This window comes from Lagopus muta, chromosome 27 (assembly GCF_023343835.1).
Source record: "Lagopus muta isolate bLagMut1 chromosome 27, bLagMut1 primary, whole genome shotgun sequence".
Classification (NCBI taxonomy): Eukaryota; Metazoa; Chordata; class Aves; order Galliformes; family Phasianidae; genus Lagopus; species Lagopus muta.
Window position 1 is genome coordinate 1,771,147 of NC_064459.1, and position 16,032 is coordinate 1,787,178.

The following is a 16,032-nucleotide window of genomic DNA, read 5'->3' on the forward strand; positions in this document are numbered from 1 at the left end:
CAGCTCTTGCACAGCAACAGACCCTCAGCTCTGCAGCAAAGCTTGCCTGCACCCAGAAAGGTGGGATCAGTCTTCCCAGGGATCTGTGACCACAGGTAAGGGCAACTGTAAAGAAAAAGTTATTAGGACTTTGTTTGCTCTTCCACTATCAGCTGTTGTTTCTCAGTTCAGAGCCATAGCACAGTTGCATTTTGGTCAAACTCAGAGAAAGGTTGAACCATCCCTGCTCTGAGAGCACAGGGAGCTCACAGTGCAAGTGTGGGAACTTGTCAGGGAAGTACAGAACTTGCTGAGCAGCGATTCCAGGAATCAAGCAGCATTCCCCTACCCCCATTCCTGCTTTATTCAGAGTCGGCCCCACTCAGTCCTTCCTCCCTTCATGTCCAGGAAGCTCCCCATGTACCCAATACAGACACACCAACCGTCCTCCATTGTTCTTTGGTTGAAGAAAAAGTTTTTAAAAGTCACCATACAAACAGGAACAAACAAAAAAGCTTAGCTGCACACGATATGAACATGGGACATCAGCTCCACCACTGCCCAGAGCCCCAGCCAGGCTGAGAACACGGCTTGTTCCAGTCGCTGCTTCTACAGAAGAGCTCAACTCCAACTGAACACCCATCACAGAGTTAAATGCTTCAGAGCAAAGTCTGAGCTGACTGAGCATCTGTGAGAACAGAACCATGAAGGCCGTTCTTTTTGCACTGTGGAGCACAATCCGCTCCACTGCCCCCAGGCCTGCTAACACTGCAGCAAGCTCTGCACACCCAGAGGGTCTCCCCTGCTGCTCAGTCCCTGCCAGAACAACACAGTCTGCAAGGCTGGCTCCTCTAGAGAAGTGCTGGTTTAAAAAGCAGCTGTGCTAGAAGGCCAGGAGTGTAGGTGCATATGCCTTATTACAGCTAATCCGCATATGCTTCAGCTTCAAATAAATACCTATGACCTCAGAATAGTAAATACCACCTCTGTACAATAAATAAAGTATTGCATTTTCTATCGGCCTGTCTAGGAGTCATCTTGGAATGTTGTTTTCAGAGCTAAAAAGAGAGTCCTGTGTTAAGCAGTTAAGGCTTCCAGTGCTTTGGGTTTCAACAGCTTTTTGGCAGCAATGATGGTGTTCTTCATCAGCATGGCAACTGTCATGGGCCCAACTCCCCCAGGGACAGGAGTGATGTAACTGGCTTTCTTCTTCACCCCTGCAGGAAGGACAGAGAGAGTTCACCATGCAAGTCAAGTGCAGTAGGGCTTATCAAGCCAGCTGGTCAGCATGCAACCATAAGCCAACCTAATATTATTGAATTCCTTCATGACTATTAGTTAAAAAATACATATATATTAGTCTCTTAATTTAGATGTTTGCCCCCTTTGGCCAGGGCAGCACAGAGCACACCGCATTCTGACCATCCCCAAGCTCACATCAGAGCCCACGCTGGGGAAAAAGCAAGGTCTAAATAGCCAGATTTATGCAACACATACTGAGTATGAGACCAGATTCAGGCCTGATGCATGCTCTTGAGAAGGGCTCCAATGAAGTAACAGTGAGCGTTTGCCCCCTTTCTTGCAGAAGGTTCCAGTACATTTTGCTGGGCACATGGACATGTGGGGCTTCCTTGGGCACTGCCTGCAGCTAAGTGGTGAGCAAGGCCAGCAAACAGCAAGCCAAAAGGGAAGCTCTGCATGCTTTTGGTTTGCCTGGGGGGCAGAATTTAAAAGCAGGAGTGTGGGTTATAAACTGGAGTAGAGGCAAAGCACCCCAGCTGCCTTAGATTCAGAGTCAGTCTCCTCTATATGTCCCTATGGCATATTACAGGAAAGCTGCTCCCTTGTACTCGTATAAAACTGAATGCAAAAGAAAGAGAGCTTCAGGATTGGTATGATCTGCTCCACTGCGTGAACCAGGACTCTCCCCACTTCTCAGCTAGATGTTTAATGCTCAAAGTATGAGATGTCAGAGCCTTTTTACCTTCAAAATCCACATCGCCAACCAGCCTTGATTTGGCAGTGATAGGATCCTGCACTCTAGTTATCCCCACATCAATAACTGCAGCTCCTTCTTTGATCATATCAGCTGTGATCAGATTAGGAATACCTGCAACAGAACAGACCCATGAGCTCATAGTGGTGCTAAGCAGCTCCCTGTCCCCCATCACCCCCATCTCACTGCACAGCCCAGTGTGTTTTGACCCACCTGGGCTTTTTTCCTGCCTCACCAATGCGTTTGTCACAGACAAATCCAGAACTACTCCTTGGGATGTTCAGCTCACCCAGAAATCAGGGGTTTGAGTGATTTATTTATAACCTCTGAATAAAAAGAACTGGAATCCACTTCCAGAAAGGTGTCTGGCAAAGAAGCTGCAGCCAAAGTGCTCTCCAATTTGAAATCTTAATGTCTATGGTTACACAGTGCTGCCTTCACCACCGACACCACTTCTAATCCTACCTGTACCTTATGTCTCCTTATGCCCAATTTCTATTCTAACCCACACTTCTCTCTCACCAAGCTTCTGTTGCCAGGCATGGACACCCCAAATCAGCTCAATTCTCCTGCTAATGAGCTATCCCCACGCCAAGGGCACTGCCCAGAGAAGAGCACGCGTACATGTGGGGCCTCTTGTGCTCTGAAGAGGTACTGCAAGAAGTCCTTCAGCACTTTCAACATCTCCTGTAAGTAGATGCTGTCTCAGTATTTTTCTCTCCCCATAAGCACGGAATGTCTGTACTTATAACACAGGCTGTATAACAGCCTCTGTTAGCTGCTCTCTAGGTCTGATCAGGTGCTTGCTAGCACACCAAGTCCTCCTGCCAGGTGTCATTTTGCATTTCCAAGAGCTACAAATAGTTCTATTAGTCTGTCTAGGCTTTATCACAGGATTAACTGCCTGTTTTAAACAGCCCACCCTTGCCTGCAGCAGTTAAAAGGGTGTCAGATTCTCCTATGCTGCCACAGCTGCTTCTGGCATGGAGCCCTTGGGACACGTACCAACAGGACCTATTTCCTACAAGGAGAGATTCCCACCAGAAACAGCACACAACCTGCACTGCCTCTGCTCACATCACCTGCGCTGGCAGTTCACTCTTACCTGCTGCTGCTACCACGATGTCAGCACGGATCGTGTGTTGTTTCAGCTGCTCCTTGGGAGTATAGCGGTGTGATATTGTGACTGTGGCATCACCTGCAAGAGGGGTTACATGAAGCATTTTACTCACATGCATGGCAACTTCTCTAACCCTCCACCTTCAAGATCACCCAGGAAAGTACCAGAAACACAAGAGCTTGATGACAAAGAAACACAAGAGCTTGATGACAAACCACTGGGAGCTGCCTACAAAGTCAGCACCTCCTGTGGACCTTTTCACTTCAGCTGGGAAGGGATGTCAGACTGAAATCTCAGCTCCAAAGAAGGTTTTAGTAGCACAGAACCCAGATCTGGTGAAGAACGACTAACTGAAGAAGGCTCTGATTGCCTGTGTGCAGAGTTAACTCCCCAGCCTCCACCACAGCACACGAGCAGGCCTGGGGCTGGTTTAAGAGCCTAGCAAGGATTGCGGGACAGGTAGAGGGCTTCCTCCCACAGCTGCCTGGTACACAGAGACCAACAAGCTCCTACCTCCTGGGCGCTCGTGCCTGCCATCTGTGTGCAGCAACATGGCAATGGGCATCCCCACATTCTTCGACCGGCCAGCCACCACCACGTTCTTCCCCAACGTTGGGATGCCTGAAATAGACAAAACAGAGTCTTAAGACAAATACAAGCTGGAGCTGGACCAAGCAGCAGCCAAATATTGCAGCAGCTCACCTGTTCTCTTTATGATCTCCCACACCCCCCACGGGGTGGCTGGCAGCATGGAGTACTGGTCAAGGCACATGCGCCCCACGTTTATCACATGAAAGCCATCAACATCTTTGTCTGGAGTCACAGCATTGCAAATCTTCCGCTCATCAATGTGTTCTGGAAAAGAGAAAGAAAAGAAAAAAAGCAAAGCATCAGCCAAAAAACCTGATTTGCTGCACCAGTCCCTCAGAATCATTACAGTTTGGGGGTTTGAAGCTATTCCAAGCTTCCAGCAAGCTCAAGGCTAACAGCTCCCAGCAGAAGGGGACTGGGACCACTTGGGGACTACACTGCTGCTAATGGAGCACGGATATTTTTAGACAGCTGCAGCTTTACTGCCAAGTTTGAGCTCCTGGTGCACGAAGCTGATACCACCAACAAAGATCAGATTTCCACTGCCCCCAGCAACTTACAGGCACTGTATGATGGAGCAGTGTTATCTTTAAGCTTGCACCATGGCACAGTGCCACTTGTCACGTCACAGGAGGACTCCTGAGCTACAACTCCTTCTGGCATGTAAACTCATAACAGCCTAATGCAAAAAATGAAGCAGACTGAGACCCAGCTACTCACCAGGTAAAGGAAGCTGCACTAACAGGCCATCCACGTTGGCATCGTTATTCAGTTTGCTGATCAAATCCAGTAGCTCCTCCTCAGTAATTGAAGCTGGCTTGAGGATTGTTTCACTGCTGATTCCTGTGCAAAGTGCTGCATTAGAGAGTGGCACGTACACAAGTGGGACAGCAGCTTCCCTGATCCATGCTAATTTGAGCTGCCTGGTTTAAATTCTACACAGAATCTGATATGGGCACATCAAGGATCGCATGCTTCACACAACAGTGGCTGCCTTCCAGGCTGCAGACTTTCACACATCTTCCAAGTCATGATTAAAGACCATTTGTCTGTCTGTGCAGCCATCCCTGGGAAAGACCAGTTGAAAGCAGACATCCTCCAAGAGTGTAGAGGGCTTGGAGGAACCACACAGAAACATGTTATGATGCAAATGCAATTGTACCTCCTGTGGACCTTTTCACTTCAGCTGGAAAAGGATGTCAGAGTGAAATCTCAGCTCCAAAGAAGGTTTTAGCAGCACAGAATCCAGTGTGGAATTAAACCACTGTGTGCATGGAATTAAACCACATCTTTCTCAATACATTTTCCCCAGAAGCACACTTGGGAAACCAAGTAGGATCTCAGCTTGCAAGACCGAAAGTGTCACAGCACAACATGACTGTGCTGAATGATGAACACATCTTGAACAGGCTATTAAAAGAAGGCAAATCAAAGCCCTGCTGGTGCTTTACATCGGCCCACCAAGGCCACAAATCCAAGCTGCAGAGCCTGACGCTGCCCTGGAGGTTTCAAGCAGCATAATGCACGTGTGAGCTGTGCCTATTAACAGCATCGCAGCGCTACTAGGAAGGCAGCCAACGCAGACAGAGCAAACTCTGCACTAAGCTCATGCAGCAAAAAGCTGCTGGGTGGATGCATCCTAAAAGTTCCCGCAGTATCCAGCAGAGGACTCCCAGCAAAAGCCAACAAGCAACAGTTGTCTGAGTTTTTCTGCTCCAGTTTTTCAGAGCAGAGCACAAGACTTACCCACATCAGCAGCCGCTTTGGTTTTGTTCAGCACATAGGAGTGACTTGCAGGATTTTCACCAACCAGAACCACGCTGAGGTGAGGTCTCTTGTTCCCAGCTGCTACCCACTGTTCAACTTCATGCCGGGCTTCTTGTCTGATCTGCCGGGCCAGCTTCCTTCCAGAAATCACAACAGCATCATCTCTGCAGTATGAGAAGTATCACCACAGCAGTGTTAGGGCCAACACATCCAAGTTTTGTGCAACATCAGCACAGCAAACAGAGACAAGACGGGGGAAACGCAGTTCTTTCATCTGAGCTCAGTACAAGCCTTCATTTGTAAACCTGTTTTCTTTTTGTGCCCATTATGTTAAGTAATATATTCCAGTCTGCAGCCCTACTGCCAGAGGAGGAACAGAGCAATTCCTGCAGCCTGAGGAAGCACTCAGTGAGTTCAGGAGCCCACGTGTGTGTTGTTGGCACATGTGCCACACTGCCAGCTTCCCTTTGGTGCAGTCGGTCTCCCTGCCCCTTCTAAAGCACGGCAGCTTTGCTCTGCGAGGCAAAACTCATCCCATGTAAGTGGAGTTTGCACTGCTGGAAGTGCTGAACAATTCCAGCCCATCTCGAGGCTGCAGGAGGCACAGCTGCCGCGCACAGCCATCCCCCAGCAGCATCCCAGAAAGGCGTCAGTCCTCCAAGCGCAGTCTGAGCTCCAACCTCACTGCTTTGCCCATCTTTGCAGGGTGACAAAGCCTGATAGGGGATATAGGATTTCAATCCTATCGAAGAATCCCAACGCTCAGCTGAAGCCGAGGAAGGCATCCGCCCATCTGAAACGTGTCACAGCAGCTCCTCGCCTGCATTTCTGGTCTAAATCGGTAGCAGAGGTTCTGCCAACGCATTCCAGGCAATTGGACACGCTGTGTGCACGGAGCCGCTCCCGTCCGCTCCCCCTTCGGGTTCTGACGATCGCTCACATCTCAACGCCGTTCTTATCACAGAATCTCTCCCGGAGGGTTTCACATCCGCCAGATTCACCTGCGGACTTCTCCGCAGCACCGCCCCCCTTTCCGTATGGCCCCGGCCGGTGCTCAACCCCGCCGTTCTGCCCCATCTCAGAGTGGACGGAGCCGCTGCCCCGCAGCCCCGTTAGCGGTGCCGCCCCCGGCGCTGGAGCAAACTGCGAGCAAAACGCATCGCAACGACACACCGCGGCGGCTCAGCGGTCAGGCATCCCTTGGAGACCAGTTTTCTGACCCCAGCTCCTGTTCTGACCCCAGCTCCTGTTCCGACCCCCGCACCTCTCACCCCCCCCGGCCCCACGCAAGGCGGCAGCGGGATTTCATCAGCCTGCAGCGCGCGGTACGGCCGCTGGGGGTCCGCTCCATTCATTCCGATGGCAGCGGTGCCGCAAGCCGGGCTGAGCCATGCCCTACCTGGGTGCGCTAAGGTGCAGGCGGCGGGCGCGGGGCCGGAGCGCGGTCTGGCCGAGGGCTCGGAGCGGGCAGAGAGCGGCTGCCATGGCGACAGCGGGACAAGGAGAACAGAAAACACACGACTACAATTAGGCGCCGCGCCGCGCCGCCGACCGTTTATATAGCATCCGGGATCCGCCCCCTGCTGGCAGCAGAAGCCAATCGAGACGGCGAGCGACGCGAGGTTGGGCTGTGAGTGGCGGAAGACAGGAAGAGGGCGGGGCGGAAGGGAGAGTAAGTTGGGGAAGGGGGCGGGGCTTCCCGCCGTAATTGGGCACAGCTGCGCCCATTGGCTGGGCCTGGCGAGCATGAGGGGCCGCGGCGGGAAAGGGCGGGGCGAGGTTACACTTGTTGCCATAGAGATAGTGCCGCTTGAGGCCACGCCCCGTGATCCGCCTCTCGCGAGAACTGGCGGCTGGGGCGGGAGCTGCGGCTGCCGGCGGCACTCTGCCTCGGGCCGCGCCGCTCCGCCATGAGCTTCCTCTTGTGAGTGGGCGGGGGTCGTGGTGCCGAGGGGAGAGGCCTCGCGGCACAGCTGGGTGCGGGCCATGAGGGCTTTGGGGGGCCCTGTGCGTGAGGGTTGCGGGGAGAGGAGCGGCCTTCTGGGCTCGGTCCGTTAGGGGAGGCCTGAGGGCGTCGTGTGGGGCCTGGTGAGGGACTGGGGGAGGAGGGGGGTAGGGCTGGGGGGGACGAAGAGCTGGGGACGTGCAGATGGGCTGGAGGGGTTCATCTGTTGTGGGGCGGTGCTGGGGGAAGGCTTTGGAGGGGAAGAGAGGGGTAAATAACAGCAGGACAAGGGGAAATGGTTTGAAGTTGAGGGAGGAGAGATTGAGATTGGATGTCAGGGGGAAGTTCTGTGCTGTGAGAGCAGTGAGGTGCTGGAACAGCTGCCCAGAGGCTGTGATGCCCCATCCATCCCTGGAGGTGTTCAAGGCCAGGTTGGATGGGGCCCTGGGCAGCCTGGGCTGGTGTGAAATGTGGAGGTTGGTGGCCCTGCGTGTGGCAGGGGGTTGGAGCTTCATGATCCTTGAAGTCCCTTCCAACCCTGGCCGTTCTGTGATTCTGGGGGCCTCATCCCTTCAGGCTTGGGGAGCTGAGGGGGGAGACAGAGGGGAGGGCGAGGAGGAGGCCTTTGTGCTGTGGATGTGGGGCTCAAAGCTGGACGGGCCGGGGGCTCGGGTGGGGGTGGTGTGCCCAGCTGTGTGCATGGTGCCCTCAGGGCAAGTGGGTTTGACCTGGCTGCAGTGGGAATGGCGTTGGTTTGGCTGTCTACTGTAAGAGTGCATCTGTAAGCAGCTGTATGGATGGGCTGTTATGTATCTGTGTGGGAGATGTGAACCCTCGTGCAATTCTAGCCCTTAAAGATGTCAGAAGGAGCAGCGACGTCTTGAGGTGTGAGAAGGGGCTGGGGAGCCTCATTCTGTTGTTAGTGATGTGTTGGGACCCTCTGTCCAGTATCAGCACTGTGCTGGGCCCTTTGCTCCCTCCTGCAGTACAGCAGGCGGCGGTGGCTGGGCTGAAGAGCGAGTTGGATCGAAGGATCTTTTATTCCCACTGCACATAAACAGTGTGCAAAGCCATGGGGCTGTGCTGCAGCACTGCATCAGGAAGCTGACGCCAGATGTGTGCAGGCTGAGCGCATCCGGCTGTGTGCAATGGGGGGGGAGGTGGGCAGCAAGCCAGCAGTGCCAGGAAATGCGTGTAACCCCCAGCGGTGCTTTGGCTCTCACAACCCCACATCAGAGCCAGCACAGAATGTGGTGGCTGTGAGCTGTGCGAATTGGGAGTCCGAAAGTTAATGTTTTGTGGTTTGGAGGCATAAAAATGCCGTCATCTCTTGGCAGCGTTGGTTTTTGTGCGTGGGTATAAAGCCAATAATGAGCTCTGACACTGGTATTCCTCTGAGCGCTGCTTGCCCTGTTACAGGGTGGTGGAACAATGCAGTTGTATGACTGTTGGTTGACTGGGAGGGTTAAAGCTGCAATAGAGATGTGTGTTTTAGAGTGTGTTAAGCTGCTATCCTGAGCAGGTTGTTTCCTACACAGCGTGCCTTCGCCCTGTTAAGTCAGCCAGTAGTTTTGTTCCTCATTGGAGTTACATTGGCTTGTCTGCAGTGTGACTGAATGCAGCCATTGCTGGTCTGTCTTTGAGCCTTTGCACCAAATGCTCCTTGTGATTGGAAAAGGGAAGCGTGCACGTGGCTGTCAGAAATGCTCACATGTAGGTCTGTTACCCTGATGGTGGAGGAAAAAAGGTCTGGTGTCATCGCAGCTGGGCCTGCCAAGTGGCAAAGAGCAATGGGCGATGCTGCAGCGGGAGGGAAATGCTTCTGAGAAGGGATTGCTGCTCACTGGAAGTGTTTCTCTTTGTTTTCTCAGTGGGAGTCGTTCTTCGAAAACATTCAAGCCCAAGAAGAATATTCCTGAAGGCTCCCATCAGTATGAGCTCCTGAAACACGCAGAAGCCACTCTTGGGAGTGGCAACCTCAGGCAAGCAGTTATGCTGCCGGAGGGAGAGGACCTTAATGAGTGGATTGCAGTGAACAGTAAGTCCTGGGAGACAGAGATCCACCAGTGTGTGGAGGTGGAGTGGAAGGACACAGATCTCTGCTTTTCATCCTTAAAAGAAGCAAACAGAAAATCTCCCGAAATGAAATTCCTATTCCAGCTGTATTCTCTTTAAATGAGTAAGGATAAAAGGGCAGTAAGAGTTGGGACATGCTGACCATTTGAGTGTCAGAGCAGTGCTGTGCTCTGGAAATATGCAAAAAGTGAGAAGCAAATACATGCAGTTGTTTCTGAGTGCATTTTCTTGAGTTCAGACTTGTAAAGGCAATTACATTTGTGAATGGCTGTTTTTGGAGCTGGGTGTAAGACCTGAGGGCTGACATTTGGAATTAAGGTGTCTGGAACCTAAAGCAGTTATTTACGAGCTGCAACTGGAATCATTTTGGTGTGTTTCCTTTCCAGCGGTGGATTTCTTCAACCAAATCAATATGCTGTATGGGACCATCACAGAGTTTTGCACAGAAGCAAGCTGTCCAGTCATGTCTGCTGGACCAAGGTAAGAAGTTTGTGGTGGCATACAGCTGCAGTTTGTGCTGGGGAAATGGCTGGATGGTTTCTGAAGCGTGTGTCCAAAAGCTGAAGAGGATGGGATGTATGTGGATGGGGTACAGCACTGTGCTCCTGCAGTCACTCACCTGTGTCTGAAGCCCTGTGGGCTGTTAGGGAGGCTGTGTGGTACCAGGAGCAGATTAACTTGAAGGAAAATTGATTTAACCTGACATGGAAGTGGCAGATCTTGCTGTCAGTATTTAGCCATGTCTCAGTCGGAGAGGCCACTGTGTGGTTTTTGAGTGCATGCAGTTCTAAAACCACAGCTGCTAATGGGGCAGGACGTGAGAGAGCAGGAACCCAGCAGGCACTGAGATCAGATTGCTGGAGAGAGCAGGGGATTTGTAGGAGAAGGCTGAAGCACCATGGAAGGAGAAAACAAAGCGGGGCACGGGGGCTGGCTGGGGAGCAGTATTTACAGTGCTGTGTAGAATCCTGCCCTGCTTTTCTAACCAGGAGCATTTAGATTGCAAGTTCCTGTTTCTATATGTGGGGACGCTTCCTGTAAGGACTTCCTGTTTGAAGCGCACTCTTCATTTTCACTTGTTGCTTGTTGAGAAACAACAGCCGAAACGTCATTTTCTCCCCTTCTCTGTAGGGATTGTACAAAAGATTGCTGAGGAAGTTCCTTGCTGCTTGGGGTTGACGTCTGTCCCAGTTCTGGGGAGCTGTGAGACCAATAAGCACACGTCACTTTGAGAGGGTGGTTTTCAGAAGGCTGACGTGGGGCCTCTGGATGGTCTTTGGAAAGTCCCCCATGTGCTGGGGGCACTTCTGAGGGAGAGCTGAATTCCTGGCTGGTGGCTGAAGGCCATACGTGCAGTAACTCAGGAGGTGGGGGGTTGCCTCCCTCCCTTCCCCTTCAGCCAGTTTTTGTCTCACTTTAAGTTGGTGTCACAGGAGGTTGTGGCGAAGCTGAACGTCACTTTTGAGGGTTGAACCCTGGTGGCTGTTGCTGCAGTTGTTGGGATGGAGATGTGACCCCGAGCTGCTGCACTGGGCTCGAGGAGCTCAGACATCAAGGCAAAGCACCACACAGAATATTTGTTTTGCAAAGTCATTCCTTGCCACGATAAGGAGGAAGCTGTGGGGCCCAGTGGCCAGAACAGGGCCTGAAGATGCTGCTTCTTTCCCCATTAGGCCAAGGAATGTATTTTTTCTTTCACCCTACAGATATGAGTACCACTGGGCAGACGGTACCAACATAAAGAAGCCAATTAAGTGCTCAGCTCCAAAGTACATTGATTACTTGATGACGTGGGTTCAGGATCAGCTGGATGACGAAACCCTCTTCCCTTCAAAGATTGGTAATTGCAGTGGTGCAGCATGGCGTGCCTTGTGTCCAGCACCAAGCCTCAGTGCCACCAGAAAGTCTCAGTATTGTATTCAAGTCTTGGTGGTTTGTTTTGTTGTTTCATAAACACTTGTGACCCAACTGAAGCTTGCCCATGCTTTTCAGGTGTCCCTTTTCCCAAGAACTTCATGTCTGTGGCCAAGACCATCCTGAAGCGACTCTTCCGTGTCTATGCCCACATTTACCACCAGCACTTCGACTCCGTCATGCGGCTGCAGGAGGAGGCACACCTCAACACCTCCTTCAAGCACTTTATCTTCTTTGTGCAGGTGAGGTGCACAACAGCTGCTCAACTGCCTCCACCGGGGTTTTTTGTTCCCATTTGCTTTTAAGGGGAGTTAGAATTTACAAGCCTGCTTTCTTGCTGAAGGGCTGCAACAGTGCTGTGGGGGAAGTAGCTCAGCTCTTACCCTCCATGCATGAACTGTTTGGGGTTTACTTATGCAGGCTGGCTGAAAATGCTTGAATTTCCCTATCTACTTTTATTTATTAGCAAAAGCACCAGACTTCAAAGAGAATCTGAGAGGGGAAGGGGTTATAATTCAGTAACTCCTGAGATGGCAACAGCAGCTTTTCTCCCCTTGCCCATTTTTTCAGTATCTTGTGACAGCGTGGCAGCCCATTGCGCTGAGCACTGGCACTTCTCAGCCACACAACTAAGTTCAGTTTGCCTGAAATGCTTGAATTTCTCTAGAGAAACAGCTGAGGTGGCTGCAGCTGTATGCTTGTTGGCTGGACCTGGGGCTTTATTTCCTAGGGGTTCTTTCAGCAGCGCGTTCAGTTCTGCTGTTGCTTTTTTCCTGCCAGGAATTCAACTTGATCGACAGGCGGGAATTGGCTCCGCTGCAGGAACTCATTGAGAAGCTGGGTTCCAAAGACAGATAAACTTTCCCTGGGAGGACCCGCTCAACTTCCAGTCGTGGCCACTCCTTTCTGCTTTGTCCACAGCCATTCTCCCCTTTACCCTCAGCGATACAAGCCCCAAGGAGCCGGATGATGTGCTGGCTGGCGCTGCCTCACTTGGTCTCACAGGCCTTTGGCAAAACAGTGCTTGTACTGTGCTGCAGCAGCCTGCGTTACCTTGTAACTGGTGGCTGAGCTGTGATGCCTGGCACTGTTTTGTCCACTTTTTTTCTAAACTACATACTCAAGTCTGGCAAGAATTGCAGTGGGGAAGTCAGACGCACAGCTTGCAGTGGGTTGTTTTGTTTTGTGCAGGCGAAGTTCCAAAATGCCACACTGCTGTTTTCAGTGCTGGAGCAAAGCTTTCCTCAGATCCCACGTGGCCGTCCTGGGGCTGCGTCCAGCCCGTGCTTCCCATGGGGGAAGGGCAGCAGAGGCACAGCTTATTTTTGGAAGTGCTTTTTTTGGATTTAGATGCACTTTGGCCAAGAGCCTTAAGCTCCCCTCATGACAACAGTGATGGGGGAGGGAAAAAAAAAAGTGCCTGGCAAGGGGAGCCTGCCCCTTGGGGTGCAGAGCAGCTTTTCTGCCCCAGCTGGGGGAGGGGGGAGGGCAGGGGGAGGGGCAGGGACCATGTTGGCAAGGCAATAAAGTTTCTTCTTCCTGCTCTCCTTTCTAATGGCTGTCATGTCTGTGTGCCCCCCTCCTGCTTACACTCTCGGTGCGTTATTCTCTTTGCGGAGCTCCCCTTGGGTGGGGGCTGTAGCAGCACTGTCCCTCCCCACCCCCCCCAGTGCTGGTCCAGGAGCCTCCTCATGCAGCTACACGTTTATTGGGCAGGTCACCCCCTGCAGCCCCCCCCCCCCCTCACACCCCCTCCTGCAGCGCTCAGCTCCATCAGGATTTGGGCACGGAGGTGAAGATGCGCAGCCCATGCATGCTCTTGATCTCCTCGCTCAGCGCCTGCAACAGATGAACATAAGGGCCGAGTCCCACCGCAATACAAAGGCGGGTGCCTTGAAAAGCAGGGCTCCCCATTCAGGGCCGTGCAGCCCAGCTCTGCGTGCCCTCACCTGATTCACCATCTGGTGCTGCTGCACCGTCCGCTTCTCCCGGAACTCCTCCGATTCGATGTGGATCTCATACATGGCCCCGCAGCCGCCTGCAAGGAGCGTGGCGCCACTCAGTGCCACAGAACAGCCAGGGCTGGAAGGGACCTCAAGGATCACGGAGCTCCAACCCCCTGCCACATGCAGGGCCACCAACCTCCACATTTCACAGCAGCCCAGGCTGCCCAGGGCCCCATCCAACCTGGCCTTGAACACCTCCAGGGATGGACAGGGCATGACAGCCTCTGGGCAGCTGTTCAGCCCCTCACTGCTCTCACAGCACAGAACTTCCCCCTGACATCCAACCTCAATCTCTCCTCCCTCAACTTCAAACCATTTCCCCTTGCCCTGCTGTCATCTCCCCTTTCCAAGAGTTGACTCCCCTCCTGTTTGTAGGCCGCTCAACGACAAGCACGGCCGTTCGGGAGGGCAGAAGCCTTTTCCTTACCGGAAATGTCCACCACGCGGATGGCGGAGGCGCGGGGGAATTTCTCGCGCAGGACGCGGCTCACGCGCTCCTCCCCGTCCGCCCCCGCGGAGAAACCGCGCCAGGCGCCGCGCGGCACGAGGAGCTGCGGGCACAGAGACGCGAAACGCTCCGGGGGCTGAAGGGGGGTTGGGGGACGGGGATTGCAGCGGTGCCCACGCGGGGCCTCAACGCCGCCGGAGCGGGGAGGAAGGGCCGCAGAAGGCACGAAGGCCTCGGGCTCTGTCGCTCACTCACCGGCCCGCGGCTCCGCAGCCCCGCCGCGGCCATCGGGCGCGCCAGCTGCAGGAGGAGAGAAATGACCGCCGCCCGCCAATCTCCGAGCGCCACGTCATAAGGCCGCGCCGCGGCACAGCGCCCCCTGCCGGCCCGGAAGTCTCAAGAGAAGCGTAGGGGACAACAACCCCACCCCCCCCTTCCCCCCCCACCACGCACACCGCCCCCCCCCCCCCCCCCCACCACGCACACCGCCCCCCCCCCCCCCCCCCCACCACGCACACCGCCCCCCCCCCCCCCCCCCCCCAAATCCCCACAGCGCACAGCGGCCTCACCTCCCCTCCAGCGCCGCCCGTCCCACCGCTTCCCCCCGGGCCTCATCCTGCTCCATCCGTCCCAGAGGGCCTCATCCTGCCTCACCCCTCCCAAAAAAACCACTGTGCAGAGCCCATCCCGATCCCAAGAACCGCCCCGCAGCGTGGGCCCCAAACCAACCCCCCCAAACCCCCCCGCGTCTGAAAGCAGAGCCAAAGAAAACGGCCCCCGATTTGAGTGCAAAAAATAAATATAAAATTTATTAAAACACCCACAATATTTTAAAGATATCAGGAATAATACATTTTGCAGCCGGGTGGGCCGCGTGTAACTTAGAATAAAATACAAATTAAAAAAAAAATCATGGGGGAGGAAAAAGGGGGAGGGGGGGGGGGGTCCATACTTGCGATTTTTAGGCATCCTAAAAAATAAATTTACCAAAACACTGAAGGGAGGAGGTGGGGGGAGGAAAAGGGTTTGAAGAAACGAGAAACACACAAAAGAGGAGAAAGAAAAGGGAAAATTATACAAAATAAAATTATCGGCATAAATTTACTGTCCTAGGAGTTATCTACAGTTTAATACACATTAATCCTATTGCCTTGAGACATGGGAAAAATCTACCGCTCCTCGATCCGCCCCGGAAAAAAAACAAAAAAACAAAAAAACTTCATTTCAAGTAACCACAGCCCCGAGCCGGCCAAGGAATCTTCAAGTGTGTCCCTGGGGGGACCCCCTGCCGCCTCCACTCCGTCCTCTGAACCCCACCAAACCCCACAGCAACGCAACCCCAAACCCTCCTGCCATCGAATCCCGAGCGCTGAACCCCACAGAAATGGCGCTTTTTATTTCGTTTTAATTTGTCGTTGGTTTTTGTTTCGTTTTTCTTGTTTGCTTCGTCTACTCGTTTCCTTTTCCTTCCCATTCTCTGCGCCGCGGTGCAAAACCCCACCGGCGAAACGCTCCCAGAATAAAACAAGGCTGAAACTACGGCAGTTTGTAATCCCTGAAGGATGCGAAAATGAGGAAAAGCCCGGGCGGAAAGGGTCAATGAAAGGAAAAAAAATAAAAGTAGGAACTAACACCGCTGCGAAAGGATCCCTGATTTCGGAAAGATTCGCCCCGGTTTCACTGCCTTCTCTGCCGCGGCGCTGCGGGGTGTGGGGTTGAGGTATTTGCCTGGTTTGGGGCACGGGGGGCTGCTGCCCCCTCAGCTCACGGGAACCCAAAGGGAAGAAGTAGCACCAATGAAACCCAAAAAAAATGGAAAGGAGAGCAGGGAGGTGGAAAGGGAATGAAGAGATGCGAGAAGCGTGAAGCCCAGCTATCCCCTGCCACAGCTCCCCGCAGCCAAAGCCCACTGTTCCAGGGAGGGAAAGGAGCTCCGCGGCTAGGAGGTGCCAGCACCGTGTTTGGGTGCACTGGATCCAAGCACCACGGCCGTGCTCGGGGGGTGAGCATCAGGTCCTCGTGTCGTGCCAAGCACCCCAGGACCAAGCACCGGTGGGAGAGCGCCGTGCCCCTGCACCACATCCACACCCCACGTCTGAGCACCACGTCCAAGCACAGTGTTGGTGAACGGTGGGCGAGCACCACGCCTGAGCAACTGTTCCTGAGCACCACGTCCACGCACTGCGCCCA

The 16,032-nt window shown here is 53.4% G+C and overlaps 3 protein-coding genes across 4 annotated transcripts; 1 reads left to right on the top strand and 2 right to left on the bottom strand.

The window, feature by feature from the left end:
- Positions 1-101: 101 nt before the first annotated feature.
- MTHFD2 (methylenetetrahydrofolate dehydrogenase (NADP+ dependent) 2, methenyltetrahydrofolate cyclohydrolase) lies at positions 102-7,061 on the bottom strand. The gene is made up of 8 exons (XM_048928019.1): positions 6,853-7,061; positions 5,433-5,617; positions 4,407-4,529; positions 3,798-3,950; positions 3,609-3,716; positions 3,081-3,173; positions 1,964-2,089; positions 102-1,196 (listed from the first exon to the last, which is right to left on the bottom strand). The coding sequence occupies exons 1-8, from the start codon at positions 6,936-6,938 to the stop codon at positions 1,057-1,059; spliced, it is 1,014 nt and encodes a 337-aa protein (XP_048783976.1). The 5' UTR covers positions 6,939-7,061; the 3' UTR covers positions 102-1,056.
- A 193-nt stretch (positions 7,062-7,254) lies between these two features.
- MOB1A (MOB kinase activator 1A) lies at positions 7,255-12,926 on the top strand. Its single transcript, XM_048928260.1, has 6 exons — positions 7,255-7,377; positions 9,270-9,436; positions 9,861-9,954; positions 11,181-11,314; positions 11,467-11,630; positions 12,169-12,926. Exons 1-6 carry the CDS (start codon positions 7,364-7,366, stop codon positions 12,244-12,246), a joined length of 651 nt encoding a protein of 216 aa, XP_048784217.1. The 5' UTR covers positions 7,255-7,363; the 3' UTR covers positions 12,247-12,926.
- A 199-nt stretch (positions 12,927-13,125) lies between these two features.
- BOLA3 (bolA family member 3) lies at positions 13,126-14,178 on the bottom strand. 2 transcript variants are annotated; one of them, XM_048928126.1, is made up of 4 exons: positions 14,098-14,178; positions 13,822-13,945; positions 13,338-13,426; positions 13,126-13,227 (listed from the first exon to the last, which is right to left on the bottom strand). In XM_048928126.1, exons 1-4 carry the CDS (start codon positions 14,128-14,130, stop codon positions 13,162-13,164), a joined length of 312 nt encoding a protein of 103 aa, XP_048784083.1. In that variant the 5' UTR covers positions 14,131-14,178; the 3' UTR covers positions 13,126-13,161. The 2 variants fall into 2 exon arrangements, with proteins under 2 accessions (XP_048784083.1, XP_048784082.1); XM_048928125.1 differs by having other exon boundaries at positions 13,822-13,978; positions 14,098-14,176.
- Between the last annotated feature and the right edge of the window lie 1,854 nt (positions 14,179-16,032).

Excerpts from the sequence above, each read along its gene's own strand:
- MTHFD2 (XM_048928019.1), bottom strand. The coding sequence starts at position 6,938 with ATGGCAGCCGCTCTCTGCCCGCTCCGAGCCCTCGGCCAGACCGCGCTC. Across the intron at positions 4,530-5,432 it reads CAAAGCGGCTGCTGATGTGG|GAATCAGCAGTGAAACAATC; the intron begins GTAAGTCTTGTG and ends CACTTTGCACAG. Across the intron at positions 3,174-3,608 it reads CAGGCACGAGCGCCCAGGAG|GTGATGCCACAGTCACAATA; the intron begins GTAGGAGCTTGT and ends CCCCTCTTGCAG.
- BOLA3 (XM_048928125.1), bottom strand. The coding sequence starts at position 14,130 with ATGGCCGCGGCGGGGCTGCGGAGCCGCGGGCCG. Across the intron at positions 13,979-14,097 it reads GGCTGCGGAGCCGCGGGCCG|CCCCCGGAGCGTTTCGCGTC; the intron begins GTGAGTGAGCGA and ends ACCCCCCTTCAG. Across the intron at positions 13,228-13,337 it reads AGCACCAGATGGTGAATCAG|GCGCTGAGCGAGGAGATCAA; the intron begins GTGAGGGCACGC and ends CATCTGTTGCAG.
- MOB1A (XM_048928260.1), top strand. Across the intron at positions 11,315-11,466 it reads CCTCTTCCCTTCAAAGATTG|GTGTCCCTTTTCCCAAGAAC; the intron begins GTAATTGCAGTG and ends CATGCTTTTCAG. Across the intron at positions 11,631-12,168 it reads ACTTTATCTTCTTTGTGCAG|GAATTCAACTTGATCGACAG; the intron begins GTGAGGTGCACA and ends TTTTCCTGCCAG.